Source organism: Ochlerotatus camptorhynchus, unplaced genomic scaffold (assembly GCF_037179485.1).
Source record: "Ochlerotatus camptorhynchus isolate MF236.1 unplaced genomic scaffold, CSIRO-AGI_Acam_v1.1 ptg000417l, whole genome shotgun sequence".
NCBI lineage: Eukaryota > Metazoa > Arthropoda > Insecta > Diptera > Culicidae > Ochlerotatus > Ochlerotatus camptorhynchus.
Genome location: NW_027040903.1, coordinates 807,738 through 822,288, shown reverse-complemented (window position 1 = coordinate 822,288; position 14,551 = coordinate 807,738). Strand labels below are relative to the sequence as shown.

Genomic DNA, 14,551 nt, shown 5'->3' with positions numbered 1-14,551 from the left:
CACGTACGCCTCAACGCTGGCACAATTGATTAGCCGTATTGCGTGAATTTTCTGAGCACCCCTATTTTCCTGGGGAATCCGCTGTCCTGGAATGCAGATTACAGTTTCTGAAAAGATAAATTAACTACAGATTACAGTTTCGTCCAAACTTCCTTCGCAGTTTCCGCATCCTGAACCAGGCTGTAGTTGTAGCTCTCCAGACTTAGGCAGATCGTCTCGAGAGGCTGCAACTTCACGTCTTCAGGAATATCTTCACCGTCTCCGTCAATGGCAGACCAGCTTCCTTCACGGATCAGAATCATCCGCATCGCAAAAGCCCACGTCGTATAATTCTCTCTTCCTTTCAGCTTTTCAATGGCTGGCAGCGCAACGGAACTTCTGACTCGAACGCTTCCTGCTTCAGTCTTGCCTCTTCCGTTGCCATCTCCATTCCCTTGAACTTGCTGTCCGGATCGCAAAATTCCGCTTGTGGACATACTGCTGCTTCAATGAAAAATCTTCTGAATATTCCGGTTAGGGATCATGAGCCCATAACCAATTGTAGAGTGCGATTGAAACACGTCTTTATTGGTTAACGTTATACAGTGCAATGAATTTTATTTTATATTTCAAGACCAAAAAATGAAATGGTCTCAACTCCATTTTGTAAACAAACATTGTAAGGCCATTTTCTCGCGAACCAAAGGCCCCCAACGCAAACCAACAAAATTAAAAGGTAGGGGAAATTCTCCTCTACCCAATTGTGTGATAGGTTTGCGAATGTATGTTTTGGTTCGCGAGAAAATGGCCTTACAAGGTTTGTTTACAAAATGGAGTTAAGGCCTTTTCAATTGTTGGTCTTGATTTTTTCTTTACAATAGTGACACAGATTATCACAGACTACTGCGTTATTCAATAATAACAAAATTACTTGGGCTGTATTTAGTAATTCAAGACCGACAATTGAAATGGCCTTAACTCCATTCTGTAAACAAACCTTGTAAGGCCATTTTCTCGAGAACTGAAGTCCGCAAAGGCAAACCAACATAATGAACAGGTAGGGAAAATTCTACTCTACTCGATTGTGGTTTAGGTTTGCGAATGAAGGTTTCGGTTCGCGAGAAAATTGCCTTACAAGGTTTGTTTACAAAATGGAGTTAAGGCCATTTCAATTGTTGGTCTTGAATTGTTTATATGTCTGGCTATTTAGGCCAAATGATGGTTCAATTAGATTGTACATGTTGGGTAAACTATGATTTCTCATATATGTGGGTTCAAATACATTTTTGCAAACATGCAAAACAAAACAGTATTTCGCGAATTATACTATTAACTGTATATTTGAACTTTTTTTCCAGACACGGGCATCGTGATGATCCGAAGAAAACCCGCCGGAAATCGGCGCAAAAGTCGGACAAATCCTCCGCCAATGTCACCATTATCCAAGTGTCGAACGGTTCAAGCGATAGTGAATCGCCAGTGAAGCTGATGGCCTCGCCGAAAGCAAAACTTCGCACGCCGAAGCCGGAATTGGTAACGAAACTGTCCAACGGCAGTACCCTGATTGCCGATGACCTGAGCGATGATAACTACAAAAGTAACGTGCAAATTATTCCGTCCAACGTTGAATACGATCATCACCATCAACACGTAAGCCTCCAGGATCATCAGGAACCGTCGATCATTGCATCGATCAACGATCGACAGATCACAACCGTTAAAGTACCTAATCTCGTTGTCAACGGTAGTAGTAGTACTAGTAGCAGTAGTGGCAATAATGGAAATAGCGGCAGCAGTGGGAGTGTGACCATCAGCTCAACTAGTGTTTCAACAGTGCAGTCCACAGTGATAGCGGCGGTGGCGACCTCATCGACACCAATCAAAAGTGATAGCAATTTCGGCACAGTAACACAAATTTCGGTTAACTCGTCATGTGATAGGCCTAGAACTCCTCCTCATCAGCACCAGCAACACTATGAGCAGGTGTTTCTGCTGCCTTCACCAATACAAGTAGTCAATAATCTGGATCAACCCTTTAGTCTGCAGTCACCTCCGGTTTTGTCGGGCAGTTCAGTGGCAGCCAAGCTGAATAAGAGCAAAGTCACATTACTTAGCAAACAGCAACGTTCATCTAGTCATTCCGAAATTCAGCTCAATCGAGTCAAACTTCTCCGAAACGGCCAAGGAAATAAGGAGAATCAAGGGGAGGGTGGTGCTGCAAGTACGTCTGGTCATAAAAATGGAATCTTACCATCGGCAAGTAGCCCAGCAGTTCCTTCCAGTAATCTGAGCCCTTCAAAGCGGGCCCCAGTGGATAAAAACATCTATACTCCACAACCTCAAAGGCCTATGTTGCAACGGGGACTTACCGAAATGGTTATAAGCAGGTCAACGAATGCAGTCGTAGCTGGAGGGCGAGATCCCGCCCGAGGGCGCCAACCAGTCGTTCAACAAACGGTTGATAAATTTCGGAACGAAATCAACGAGCAGAGACGAAGAAGCTCGTCGACTTCCGATGCGCAACCTGAATCGTCCGGAAATCCCGTTATGAGGGCTCGACTAAACGGAGCGTCCCGGTTGCAATCACCTCCGCAACCATTCCGACCTCACCATCAACTCATCAATCAGCTGGAATCGATGAATGGATCCAATCGGAAGATGACCTTACGGGAGCAACAGGTGATGCAGTTGCGTCGGGAAATGATGCATCCCGGTGGGGTTCGATTGCAGTTGCGCCGTAAGGATTGCATAAATTCGATTGGATTGGTGGACGCATTCGGTGCTGTTTGGGTTGCCGGTTGGAAACAGAAGGAACACCCGGTGCTGTATAATGCCTTACACATTGGCGACCAGCTGATTTCGGTGGCAGGTCAGGCGATTACTAGTGCGGCGGAGGCACACAAGGCAATCCGAGGAGCGCCGGGACTTTTTGTAAGATATTTGAAACAAAATTTCAACTGAAATTCAATTATTCATGGGTTTCTTTTGATAGGTGGAATTGATTATCCGAAGGATACCGTTCGGTCGGGTTTATGCCATCCGACGGGAGCTGGATGGTCAGTGCTTGGGTTTGATTCGCGATGGAAACACTGCAACCATAGTTGACGTGGTGCCAAATAGTCTAGCTGCGAGGCATGGTTTGCCTCCGAAGGTTTGGTTCAATCATTGTTTCATCGAACACGATAAAGAATATAACAATACTCCTGTTTTAACAGGCTCAATCCTGTGATGGTCTTTCGCTCACCTTTTGGGTGCTGACGGAAATAAATGGACGGCCGCTGAATCTATTCTTCAAGGATAATGAGATCCGGGACCGTCTGAATGCCGTCGGAAGAGACATCTCGATTTTGGTAAGTGGTAATCAAAATTTAACAAACTACTACTTTTATATATGTAAGGTTGTCCCTAATAACTATTTTCTGTTCCCTAACCAGGTGCAACCAGCCGATTTGGTGACCAAATTGAAGAAGCAACTGAAATCTCTGCGTGGCCACAAAGACTTTATTGTGCAATAGAAGAAAGGAACAAACTGCAAACCGCATGTGATCGAGCACGAAAGGTAGGTACATATTTATTCAAAACCTACCATGTTTTACCAGGAGCAAACAAACAATCGCTATCGGATAAATCGAAAACGAATTAAATCGTTATATACGTGCTGCGGTCCAAGCAGTGCTACTACATGTGTGATAGATCCAATCGCCTGCGGCGGGCTAGGAACAATTTTCAATTTTTGTTTTTCGTATTTCCGACGGTATAATCAGAAAGTCTTTGTTTTTCGTTTCGAATTTAGACCCTTGTTTTAGGTAATGGTTTTCAAAATTTATCAACTTCCAAAACAAATAGATCGTGTAAACTTTTAGGCGTAAATTAACCAATTACAATACAAATCAAAGAAACTTTAAAGGCTGTACTAGTAAACGGTGAAAATATATATACATATTTAGATTCTAATAGCAAACAAAATTAAACAAACAAGTACTGATTACGATGGAATGTGGATCCTTCCAAGGTATATTCCAAATTTGAGTCCCCCTCCCACTGTAGTGCAGCATTAGGATGCATTTTTCCCCATATATCGAATATCTAGAAAACATTCTCATACGTACTATTGAAAGCAACCAACATATGAACATTATTGATAAAAATTTCAGTAGAAATACCACAATTCGGTAAAAACTTATTTGATTCTACAAGGGATAAATCTAATAGAAGAAAAGAAACGCATAGAAATGAACATATTTTTATACTAGACCATTTTTGACCATAAAGAACATTTACTAACAGGACAGCTCAGCTAAACCAATTTCACAAACAAAGCAGACAAAAACGTAGGTGATACAACTTTCTTTCCGTAAAGTATATTCTTTTCGATAACGTAATAAAAAAAATGCTGGAACTTTTTCTAAATGCATGGAATTATAATTGTGACTCATTAGTAAAAACTCCGCTTTTCACATAGGTTAGAACACAAAAGAAAGCCTTTAGTTTTATTGAACCTGTATTCACCGTCTATCTGGTTGGTTTGGCCGTTTACATGCAAATGGTACCGTTGATGGCCCTTTCCGGAAGCTGTCGCCAGATTCGGTAGTTGAAATCATTCACGTCCAGCTTCGAATAAATCCAGATTGGCAGCCGGTTGGAGATGACCCACAACATGCCGTCGTTATCGATCTAAAAATAAATGATAGTGCATGTATTAAGTTAGAACACTTAAGCGCAAAATACAACAGTAATAGCCTTAAATAGGCAGTATATCTTAAATTTAATGTATCCCACAGAAAATAATTGTTTCTTTCAAATCTTGTTGTGTGTAATGTATACATGTAGAGGATACCACTCATTGTTGCAGGACACACCCATTAGACAATCTTATATGTGTTTCATTCTGATTTGGGATAAGTGTTTGAACTGTGGCTCGGGATTTCCATTGTGGCGTGCATTTTTATTTGAAAATTTAGGCTTTTGTACACATCATATAAAAAAATCAGCGATGTATTTTTCTTCGTTTTTGAGTTACGATTTTTTGAAATTATCATGTTTAGAAATTTCGCTCATTGCTCCAATACGACTAGACTACCTTTCGTCTCCATTGGTACATAGTTGACATATTCACATATTCCATATCAATTTTCTGCTTATGTTGGTATAGGCTTGTTTATTCAAAGTGAATACTTCAACAAGTAAATAGCTACCTAGACAGAGCACATGCTAAAATCATACGGAAAACTTGGTAGGTAAGGTGTTCGTTCGTAGGTACACTGCATGGTGGTATATTTAAGTATGAACTTAGAAGTGAAATAATCAGTAAGGAAACAAAAGCTCTGTTAATCCAAAGATATGCTGTACTGTACAACCGGTGTTTTACAAACGATGAATTTTAAGTGTTCTTATTGTTGCTTGTGGGTTTCAAATGCGTTAAAGAAGAATCTCACCCAAAGCCCTTCAAGTTCATTCGGTGATGAAGAAAGTGAAATTAGATGGCAGTTCATTCATATGCAGAAATTGCTATCTCAAACTGTATAAACCCGCACCCGAATGGCCCACCGTTGGACCATCCGGAGTTCCTGCTGTCAACAGCCAAGGTGAATATTGTATTTAAAAAAATGTATTCACATCGGTAGCCATGAGTCAAACGAGCATGACGTCACATTATAGCATTCTGAAAACTTTGCAACGTCAGGCTCGAATGGATCTAGATTTTAATAGGCTTTTTAAAGTATCTTCACCGAAATTAGTGTAGTGTTAACAGTAATGTCAAATATGTTTTTTTAACTTCATTTTCAGAGTCACTAGAAGCACCCAGTTTACAATTGATCAGTAGTACTGACAGTGTGCCTACTACAAACGATGATGAAATCATTCAGCAACTCAAGGAAACACGATTTTACCTAGAAGCTGGTCAGCATATAAAATAACGAAGGAATTCGGTGTTTCTCAATAGGGGATAATGACGACACCAGGAAGAAAGCTGAGCAGGGCGTCTTTAGCAGAAGAAACTTTATCACTCGTGCGTGATTTCTATACCAGTGACGAAATAAGCCGAGCATGTCCAGGAAAACGCGATTATGTTATTACAATAAAATGTTGATGGTAAGGTTTATATACAACGAAGATTAGTATTGTGTAATTTGCAAGAGGTTCATGCCATTTTCAAGGATACCGTCCTAAGCATTGCATTATGGCAGGAACGAGTGGCACACATACTGTTTGTGTGTGTTTTTACCACCAAAATGTTAAATTAATTTTTAAAACTCTTCAAGATAGAAAGTCGCTTCCAGCTGATGTGAAATCATACCATGACTTGTTTTTTTTTAATTCTTTGCACCAACCCCACAGAGTTTATATTCGCAGCTGGATGAACGCGCACTGAGCAAAGGGGCAATATTCGCAGTTTTTGGTGGCTCCCAGTGATCGAACAATTGGTGAAAATTAGTGAAAAATTGTCGCAAAGTGGTGCAAAATTACTGCCGGAAGCCGCGGGAAGCAGCTGGTGCCAAGTGTGACCGCAAAAAAGGTGCATTTCCGATCGGGAAAAGATTGTGCGAAAGATTCTTTCGGGCTGCTGCTGCCGCAGTGCTAGCCTTTCTCCGCTGCTTTTTGGCTGGTTATTTTTTTTCCTATCCCTGAGCTTCCGAGAGTGTGTGTGGTGTGCGTGGGGTTTCGTCCGACGGACGGACGGAACAAGATAAAAAGCAGCTAGAAGCGAACAAGCAATCCCGATCGCAAAGTGAACGGCTAGGGTACGGACGGACAGGGAGCGAAGAATAAAATTGTCCGCCTACCATGGCTACCCCGTAGAAGCTGGCGCTGGCTGATCCTGCCTTGATGCTGCTGTTGGATTGTTGTCCGGTGCAAGGTGTGGTGTGGGTTTTTTTTTTCTGTCGGAAAGGAACTGTTGTAGGACGAGAGACCACCGAAGAATTCGGAATAACACTATCCGGCGGACGGGAAGACCAGCCAGGAGACCGCAACAGTATGAGTGGATTAGAGATGGAAAATAATAGAGAAGGGGAAGTAGAGGAATTGCGACTTCAAAGCAAATCCATCGCGGATGTTCTTTCCTGTTCTTCGTCCATCCTAAACACTGATAATGATGGTACTGGTAAGGATGATGACTACGATGATGACGACGACTACGAATATGGCATCAATGTAACCCTATTGTCATCCCCACCATCAACAATACTCTCCAAGAAACCGGAGGAGACGTTCAATGCCTCTTCTCATAAGAAATTCAATTACTAACGTGCTGTTGGGCGGATCTGGGACGCAACAACACAGCGCTTCGGAAGCCTCTGATCCCTCCGAACCCTCCGAACCATTCGAGCTGTTTGTAGATCTAATCATCAGAAGTCGTCCTAGCCCTGGTTTTGGAATCGGTGACGAGGTCTTCCAGCCTGTACTTACAGGCAAGTATCGATACGTTCCAAAACCTTCTTTTTCTGAGCCACCTTCCGCTTCCAGCAGCGAATACTTAACGCAACCATCCGATCCAACCTCGCCTTCTGAAAACGACGTAGTAAGCTCGATGTCTTCTGAACTCTGGATGAACCAATCTGCTTTGCAACCGGGACGCATCGTGGAAAGCTTTATGGAAGCCCCCGGTTCCTCTAACTCAGTCGTGCTAATTCCTGTCAGCGTTCATCATAGTCGTCCTGGTCCTGACTTTAGATGTGGATTGGGGGTCTTCCAACTTGCTAGAACAGGCGAGTACATAATTAATAGCGCAAATACGATGTCTGATGCCGATCCAAATTTCAGCACCTTGAATGCCGCCGAATCAACTCTCGTACCTCGGAGCCCGGAACGCGCCGTAGAAAGCCTCGTGGAAGCCCCTGATCCCTCCGTCTCAGTCCAGCCATTTGCTGCCGCCGCTCACCATAGTCGTTCCGGACCTGTAGTCGGATGTGGAGAGGGGGTCTTCCAACCCAGTCACTATGGCGAGTATCCGCATGGTATTGTTAATGTTCATTCGCTGCCTGATGCTTCCGTGATTTCCAGGGAGAACAGACGTTCGATTGTAAGCCGCAAGCAGGACATCGTGATTTTCTTCCAAAACGCCGGTGGAATGAATTCTGATGTTGACGACTACCAGCTTGCTGTATCGGATCGTTGTTATGATGTGATTGTCCTATGCGAGACGTGGCTCGTATCGCGAACGCTTTCCAGCCAGGTGTTCGGATCCGATTATGAGGTTTTTCGTTGCGATCGGAATCCAAACAACAGCCAAAAATCTACTGGTGGTGGCGTTCTTGTGGCTGTCCGTTCCGGATTTGAGGTGAGAGCAATCGAAAATAAATCGTGGAACAGTGTGTAACAGGTTTGGACAGCCATTAAACTGGGCGATCGCACATTATTTTTGTGCGCATTGTACATGCCTCCAGATCGAGTTCGTGATCTTGAACTCATCGAGACTCACTGTCAATCAGTCTTCACAGTAATGGAAAGAGCGACTCCAATTGATGAGCTATTCATTTTTGGGGACTTTAACCTAGCAGGCGTTTCGTGGAGACCATCCCATAGCGGCTTCCTCTATCCAGATCCAGAACGTTCTGTATTTCATGCAGGAGCTATCGGCCTTCTCGATAACTATAGCGTAGCAACGCTTTCTCAAATTAACTACGTAGTCAACGAGAACAACCGTAGTTTGAACCTCTGCTTCGTGAGCACTCAGGACAATGCTCCGTTCATTTCCACAGCACCTTGTCCACTAGTTAAGCTTGTTCCGCACCACCCTCCTCTGATTGTCACTGTTGAGGACAATCTCGTTCGTGATTTCGATAGTCTTCCTGCTGCGGTTTCTAATGACTTTCGAAAGGCCGACCATCGAAGCATTGTAGATGTGTTGTCAAACATGGACTGGGAAAACATTCTCGATCATGACGACGTTGCGCAAACTTTTTCTCATGTCTTGGCATATGTCATTGACAGACACGTTCCGAAAAGAATTCAACGCAAAGACTCTCACCCTCCCTGGTAGACGATTGAGCTGCGTAGGTTGAAGTCGACCAAGAGAGCAGCATTGAGAAGATTTACGAAGTATCGCACGCTTCCTCTGAAACATCACTACGTGAGGCTTAATCACGAGTATCAGCGAGCCAGTCGTCGATGCTTTCTGCGATTTCAACGAGGTATTCAGCGTAACCTTAAACTACACCCGAAATCCTTCTGGAACTACGTGAACGAGCAACGCAGAGAATCTGGCCTCCCATCGTCAATGGAATTGAACAGTGAAGTCGCTTCCACTCCGCAGGATATTTGTCGCCTTTTTTCTGTCAATTTTGCCAGTGTGTTCACTGATGAGAGACTAAGTGACGACCATGTTTCCCTCGCAGCCAGGAACATCCCACTAAATGGTCAAACGCTGAGTGCAATTGATGTCAACGTTGAGATGATTTCTAACGCTGCAACGCAGCTCAAATCGTCCTTCAACCCTGGACCCGATGGAGTTCCGTCCGTGTTTTTGAAGAAACATATTGCTTGCTTGTTAACTCCACTTCACCGTCTAATCCGGATGTCTCTTTCCAGTGGTATATTTCCATCCTTCTGGAAATGTGCACACATGTTTCCTGTCCACAAAAAGGGAAGCAAACGAGCCGTGGAAACTATCGTGGAATTACATCGCTGAGTGCTGTTTCGAAACTATTCGAGCTTGTTATTATGGAACCGTTGCTCTCTCACAGCAAGCGGTATCTTAGTGCTGATCAACACGGGTTTACTGGCGGTCGCTCTACAACCACCAATCTGCTATGCCTCACATCCTACATTACCGATAGTATGACTGAACGGGTACAGACGGACATTATATATACCGATCTATCCGCGGCATTCGATAAGTTGAATCATGACATTGCGATTGCTAAACTCGACAGGCTTGGGGTGAGCGGTAATCTCTTGAGTTGGTTCCGTTCGTATCTTACTGGTCGCCAACTTATGGTTGCTATAGGAGATTGCAAATCAGCTAGCTTCTTTGCCACATCAGGTATACCGCAGGGAAGCCATCTGGGACCGTTGATTTTTCTACTCTACTTCAACGACGTGAACCTGGTTATCGAAGGACCTCGATTAGCATATGCAGACGACCTCAAAATATGTTTACGAATTTGCTCGATCGCTGACTGCCACAATCTTCAACATCAGCTTAATGTCTTCGCCAGTTGGTGTACTTTAAATCAAATGGTAGTGAACCCAGCAAAGTGCTCTGCCATAACGTTCTCACGAAAAAAGCAACCGATTGTATTCAGCTATGACCTGCTTGGAACGACACTCGAACGCGTGAATCAGGTGAAAGACCCGGGTGTGGTGTTGGATTCACAGCTAACATTCAGGCAACACATTTCTTATGTCATCAATAAGTCGTCTAGGACTTTAGGATTCATCTTCAGGATAGCTAAGAATTTCACCGATGTCTACTGCTTAAAATCTCTTTACTGCTCCCTCGTACGATCGACGCTTGAGTATTGTTCTGCGGTTTGGAATCCGAATTACAACAATGGTGCCGAGAGAATCGAATCTGTTCAACGTCGCTTTCTTCGTTTTGCGCTTCGTAGACTGCCCTGGAGAGATCCGCTTCGGCTGCCCAGCTACGAGAGTCGCTGCCAACTGATAACTCCGGATTAGAAGGGACACCAACAGAGCTTTGATTATCGCCGACACTCTACAGGGACGAATAGATTGTGAGGCTATCCTAAGGCAAATTGACCTAAACGTGCAACCCCGACCACTTCGTAACAACCTCATGCTGAGACTGCCACTGCGTCGCACGAACTACGGGGCATATGGTGCGATTTGCGGACTACAGCGTGTGTTCAACAGAGTCGCATCTGTAGTCGACTTTCACCTCACACGTGATGCGCTTCGTCGAAGATTCTCATCTGTTTTTGCCGGCCGCAGTGACTGACAGAGAAAATTAGTGTATTTCCATTTATGTTTTTTTACATTCTGACCATGTTGCTTTGTTTTTCTTTCTGTGATTATTTGACATGTAATTTTACTATTATTATTATTATGATTAGTATTATTAACATCATTTGGGCTACAGCCAACAATAAACAATAGGCTATCACATTTATTTTGGTGGCACTCTCTTCAAGTGATAATAAGCTGTTTTTCTCTACGGTTGTCTCGCGCGGCGTTCGCAATTGGGTTATTTACTTTTGAAAAATGTATCTATTTTTAGAAATCATCTGAAAGAGCTTCGTTTTTTAAGCACAGCGGTATTTTTTTCGAACCCACACACTTTCATCTGGATTTTTGAATCAAGATTTAAAGCAAAATACTAACTTCACTATTTGCCACTAAACTAACAAACTGACAGCTCTCTCACATACAAAGTGACACCAAAATTGATGAAATTTTGGGTTTGGGTTCCATTTTTAATACAGATTACGAATATGCATTTTCCTCAATACCCTTAAAGAACCCAATTTGCGCGATTTCGTGTCTTCGTAATTTAGATGTTAAGCTCTAAACGGTTTGACTGATTCGAGGTCGTTCCTTAAGGTGAAAGTTAATGCTTTTCCGTTGATACTGAATCCACACCCGTTCAAACCACACCCAAATTCGAAATGCACCAATATCAACAAGCATTGCAAATTAGAAAAATGGGAAGTATTGAAATTTTGAACATATTCGTAAACACAATATTGTTGTATAATTATATTAATTGCCTTGCCGAAGTTCAGGAAGTTCTGAGGAAATTCAGAGAAGTTCAGGGAAGTTCTTCCGATATTCAGGGAAGTCCTGCCAAAGTTCAGGGAAATCCTGTCGAAGTACTGGTACGGAACGTATGGAGATTTATTGTATACATCGTTCTCAGTCTAGGGTAATCCAAACAGGGAAATGCATAACTGACAGTTTGGACCTAGATTGAAAAAGTCATATAAAAGAAATCTCCTGCCGAAGTTCATAGAACTCCTGCCGATGTTCAGAGAAGTTCTACCGAAGTTCAGGGAAGTCCTACTGAAGTTCAGGGAAGTCCTTTCATTTCAATTCTTGGAAATTATGGAACTCCTGATGAAGTTCAGGGAAGGTCTGCCGCACCTCAGGGAAGGCCTGCCGAACCTCAGGGAAGTCCTGCTGTAGTTCAGGGAAGGCCTGTCAAAGTCCAGGAAACTCCTGCTAGTTCAGCAGTCCTGCCGAAGTGCAGAGAAGTTCTGTCGAAAATTATCTTTAAAAATATCAAGATATATCAGAATACCTAAATAAATAAATAAATAAATAAATAAATAAATAAATAAATAAGCTAATATGCCATATGCAATAAGCTTGAAATGCGAATAAGAAGAAGACATATTAGTCTATTCATGAAGATCCGTGAACACAAGAGCCGTCGAATCGTATGTTATGGTGAAAAACTGCAATTGTTCCCTGCTTCAGAGGAAATTTGAACACCCCTAAAACCACCAATGTTCAGTAGATTTCAACTAGATGAGATGAGTAAGACATTGATTAAAGAATTTTGAAAATTGGTTGCGAAACCAACGAGATCCAGCTGGTTGAACATTTAGGACCGAGTGATTCGTGAACCTGGTATTCCGCGTAAGTATTTTGCTCCCGGTATTTTCAGTGGTAATTAATAACTAATTATCTTGACGTTCAATTAAAATTTGGTCTTGTAGCTGGAAAATTTTTCACAATAGTTCACATGAGAGTTCAAAAAGTTAACTTTCCCCATAGTAATTCCTCAAAAGGGCCAGTATAGTACGAGTTCGCATCCAAATGAGCTCAAATTAGGGTGGAGCATAATCAATATTTTGAACCACCCTAATGCATTAACGTGTTGTACATACATCAATGCATACCAATCCGCGATCTTGAATTCTAAAATAACGTCAGATTATGATTTAAAGACTGTACTACCTTTTGCATCACTTGAAGAAAAGTGGTAGCATCGGTTATGATAAGTTTTAAATCACTTACTCTTTTTGTCATATGATGAACGTTAGGCGAAAAGGGATTCCATAGTTAAGGGTGGTTTTTAAGCCATTTACTTAGTTTGATAGCATGTTCTCCTACTCTATTTTGGCTCAATTCGATTTTGTTCAAATACATACCGTAACATCCGCTGGGTAGATCATCTCTTTGTTGTCCAAATGCACGATGCCATGGTTATCCGGGTTAAATTCCATGGCACTGTTCCAGCATCCGATGGCATTGCGGTTGACTTCGGCATAGAACAAAACTCCCGTTTTTTCGTCGAAAGCATGTATAGAAGATTGCGTATTTGGGCCCCTCGAACCCAAATGTCTGAACAGTGTATTATAATTGGCACTCGAACCTGCCAACGTCTCATTCTTCAAAACACTATTCGGCACAACAATTTCACTAATCGATGCCATCGCATGCATGTAAACCGGTCGAACTCCGGTCTCGACATCCCGTCTTCCAATCGTCAGCGAAAACACAGCATCATTCCAGATAAATTGCAATCCAGCCACGTTTAATTGCCCGTAGCGTGGTTCGAACGAAAAGAAGCTATGCTCAAAACGCCACATACGGTTTTTTGCGAAATCATAGACATATAAATTTTGGTGTTCATAATCCGGAATGTAAGCGTACGCTTCGTCACATCGGTCTGGTTCAACGTCGACTGTAATGCTCGGTATTCCGTAGCCCAACTCCACGATATCCTTCGGAATTTGAAATTTCTGAATACGACGGTTCGTGTTCAGGTCCATAATCCAAAGAGCTGGTCGCTGAACTTGTCGTGGATTATCGGGATATTCCAAGTATCCGGTATCTACGAACCACAAGCGATCGCATATGTCCACCTTAGTACGATAGACCGAGATGATATGTCGGGGATCAGCTGAGTAATCGGACTGTTGAAAAGATTACTGGATATTAATGGTGTTCATGCTACGTACTGATAGCAACTTACATGCAACTTATTGACTAAATAATTCGGATATGCCTCCATGGGAGGGTTATTCGTGCCTTTAGTTTTGCTCATGTCAATTACATTCAGCGTTGCTGGAATGCCCGGGCGTCTCCTGGGTATCGTTACGAACAGACGACCTTTGTGATGACTCACACCCATCGGTAAATTTCCATAAGCATTGAACTGTTCATTGTCTCTCGAAACTGGCGAATTTGCATCAAAGAATATATCGACTCCACCTGTTACAGGAACAAGCATTGTACAATTAATTTAAATGCTTCTTTTGATACGGTTACAATTGACAAACCCGTTTCTAAGCCGGATTTTAGCTGGTTCCATTGGTACACGAGTTCCAGTTCGTCAGCAGTGCATCGAACTGTGAAAAGAATAAGAACACTAGCCAGAAAAACCTGACCCAAGTGGTACATTGTCCGGGTAGTGAATTTATGCGGTTGTTTTTTTTTCGCGACCAGTCCGGTTGAGCACAATCCGGCAACTGAAGAGAGTGATAATTGTACTTGGTTCTGATGCCAACAATTGTGTGTCTTTTTCTATCGTCTTATCACCAGCATTAAATGTTTAGTCCCGATTGCATACTTTATATTAAGAGTAAATAAAGGCTGACTAACGAAAAACAAACACACATTTCAGATTTGATCTTCTCAGATTTCCATGTTTCTTTCACTA

The 14,551-nt window shown here is 42.6% G+C and overlaps 2 protein-coding genes across 2 annotated transcripts in view; one reads left to right on the top strand and one right to left on the bottom strand.

Moving 5' to 3' along the window:
* LOC135711062 (uncharacterized) overlaps window positions 1-3,496 on the top strand; it is an 84,792-nt gene extending 81,296 nt beyond the window's left edge. Inside the window, exons 5-8 of the mRNA XM_065233806.1 lie at window positions 1,338-2,910; window positions 2,972-3,130; window positions 3,195-3,329; window positions 3,414-3,496. Coding sequence (XP_065089878.1) covers window positions 1,338-2,910; window positions 2,972-3,130; window positions 3,195-3,329; window positions 3,414-3,494 — 1,948 coding nt within the window. The 3' untranslated portion in view covers window positions 3,495-3,496. The remainder of the gene's footprint in view (window positions 1-1,337; window positions 2,911-2,971; window positions 3,131-3,194; window positions 3,330-3,413) is intronic.
* An 883-nt stretch (window positions 3,497-4,379) lies between these two features.
* Window positions 4,380-14,329, bottom strand: LOC135711073 (L-dopachrome tautomerase yellow-f-like). The gene is made up of 4 exons (XM_065233820.1): window positions 14,172-14,329; window positions 13,865-14,097; window positions 13,038-13,805; window positions 4,380-4,653 (listed from the first exon to the last, which is right to left on the bottom strand). The coding sequence occupies exons 1-4, from the start codon at window positions 14,290-14,292 to the stop codon at window positions 4,513-4,515; spliced, it is 1,263 nt and encodes a 420-aa protein (XP_065089892.1). The 5' UTR covers window positions 14,293-14,329; the 3' UTR covers window positions 4,380-4,512.
* Window positions 14,330-14,551: the final 222 nt, after the last annotated feature.

Bases quoted from the DNA above. Each gene is read 5' to 3' on its own strand.
- LOC135711073 (XM_065233820.1), bottom strand. From the start codon at position 14,292: ATGTACCACTTGGGTCAGGTTTTTCTGGCTAGTGTTCTTATTCTTTTC. The intron at 14,098-14,171 runs GTTTGTCAATTG...TAACAGGTGGAG, and splicing joins AAAATCCGGCTTAGAAACGG to TCGATATATTCTTTGATGCA. The intron at 4,654-13,037 runs GTATGTATTTGA...ATTTATTTTTAG, and splicing joins TCTACCCAGCGGATGTTACG to ATCGATAACGACGGCATGTT.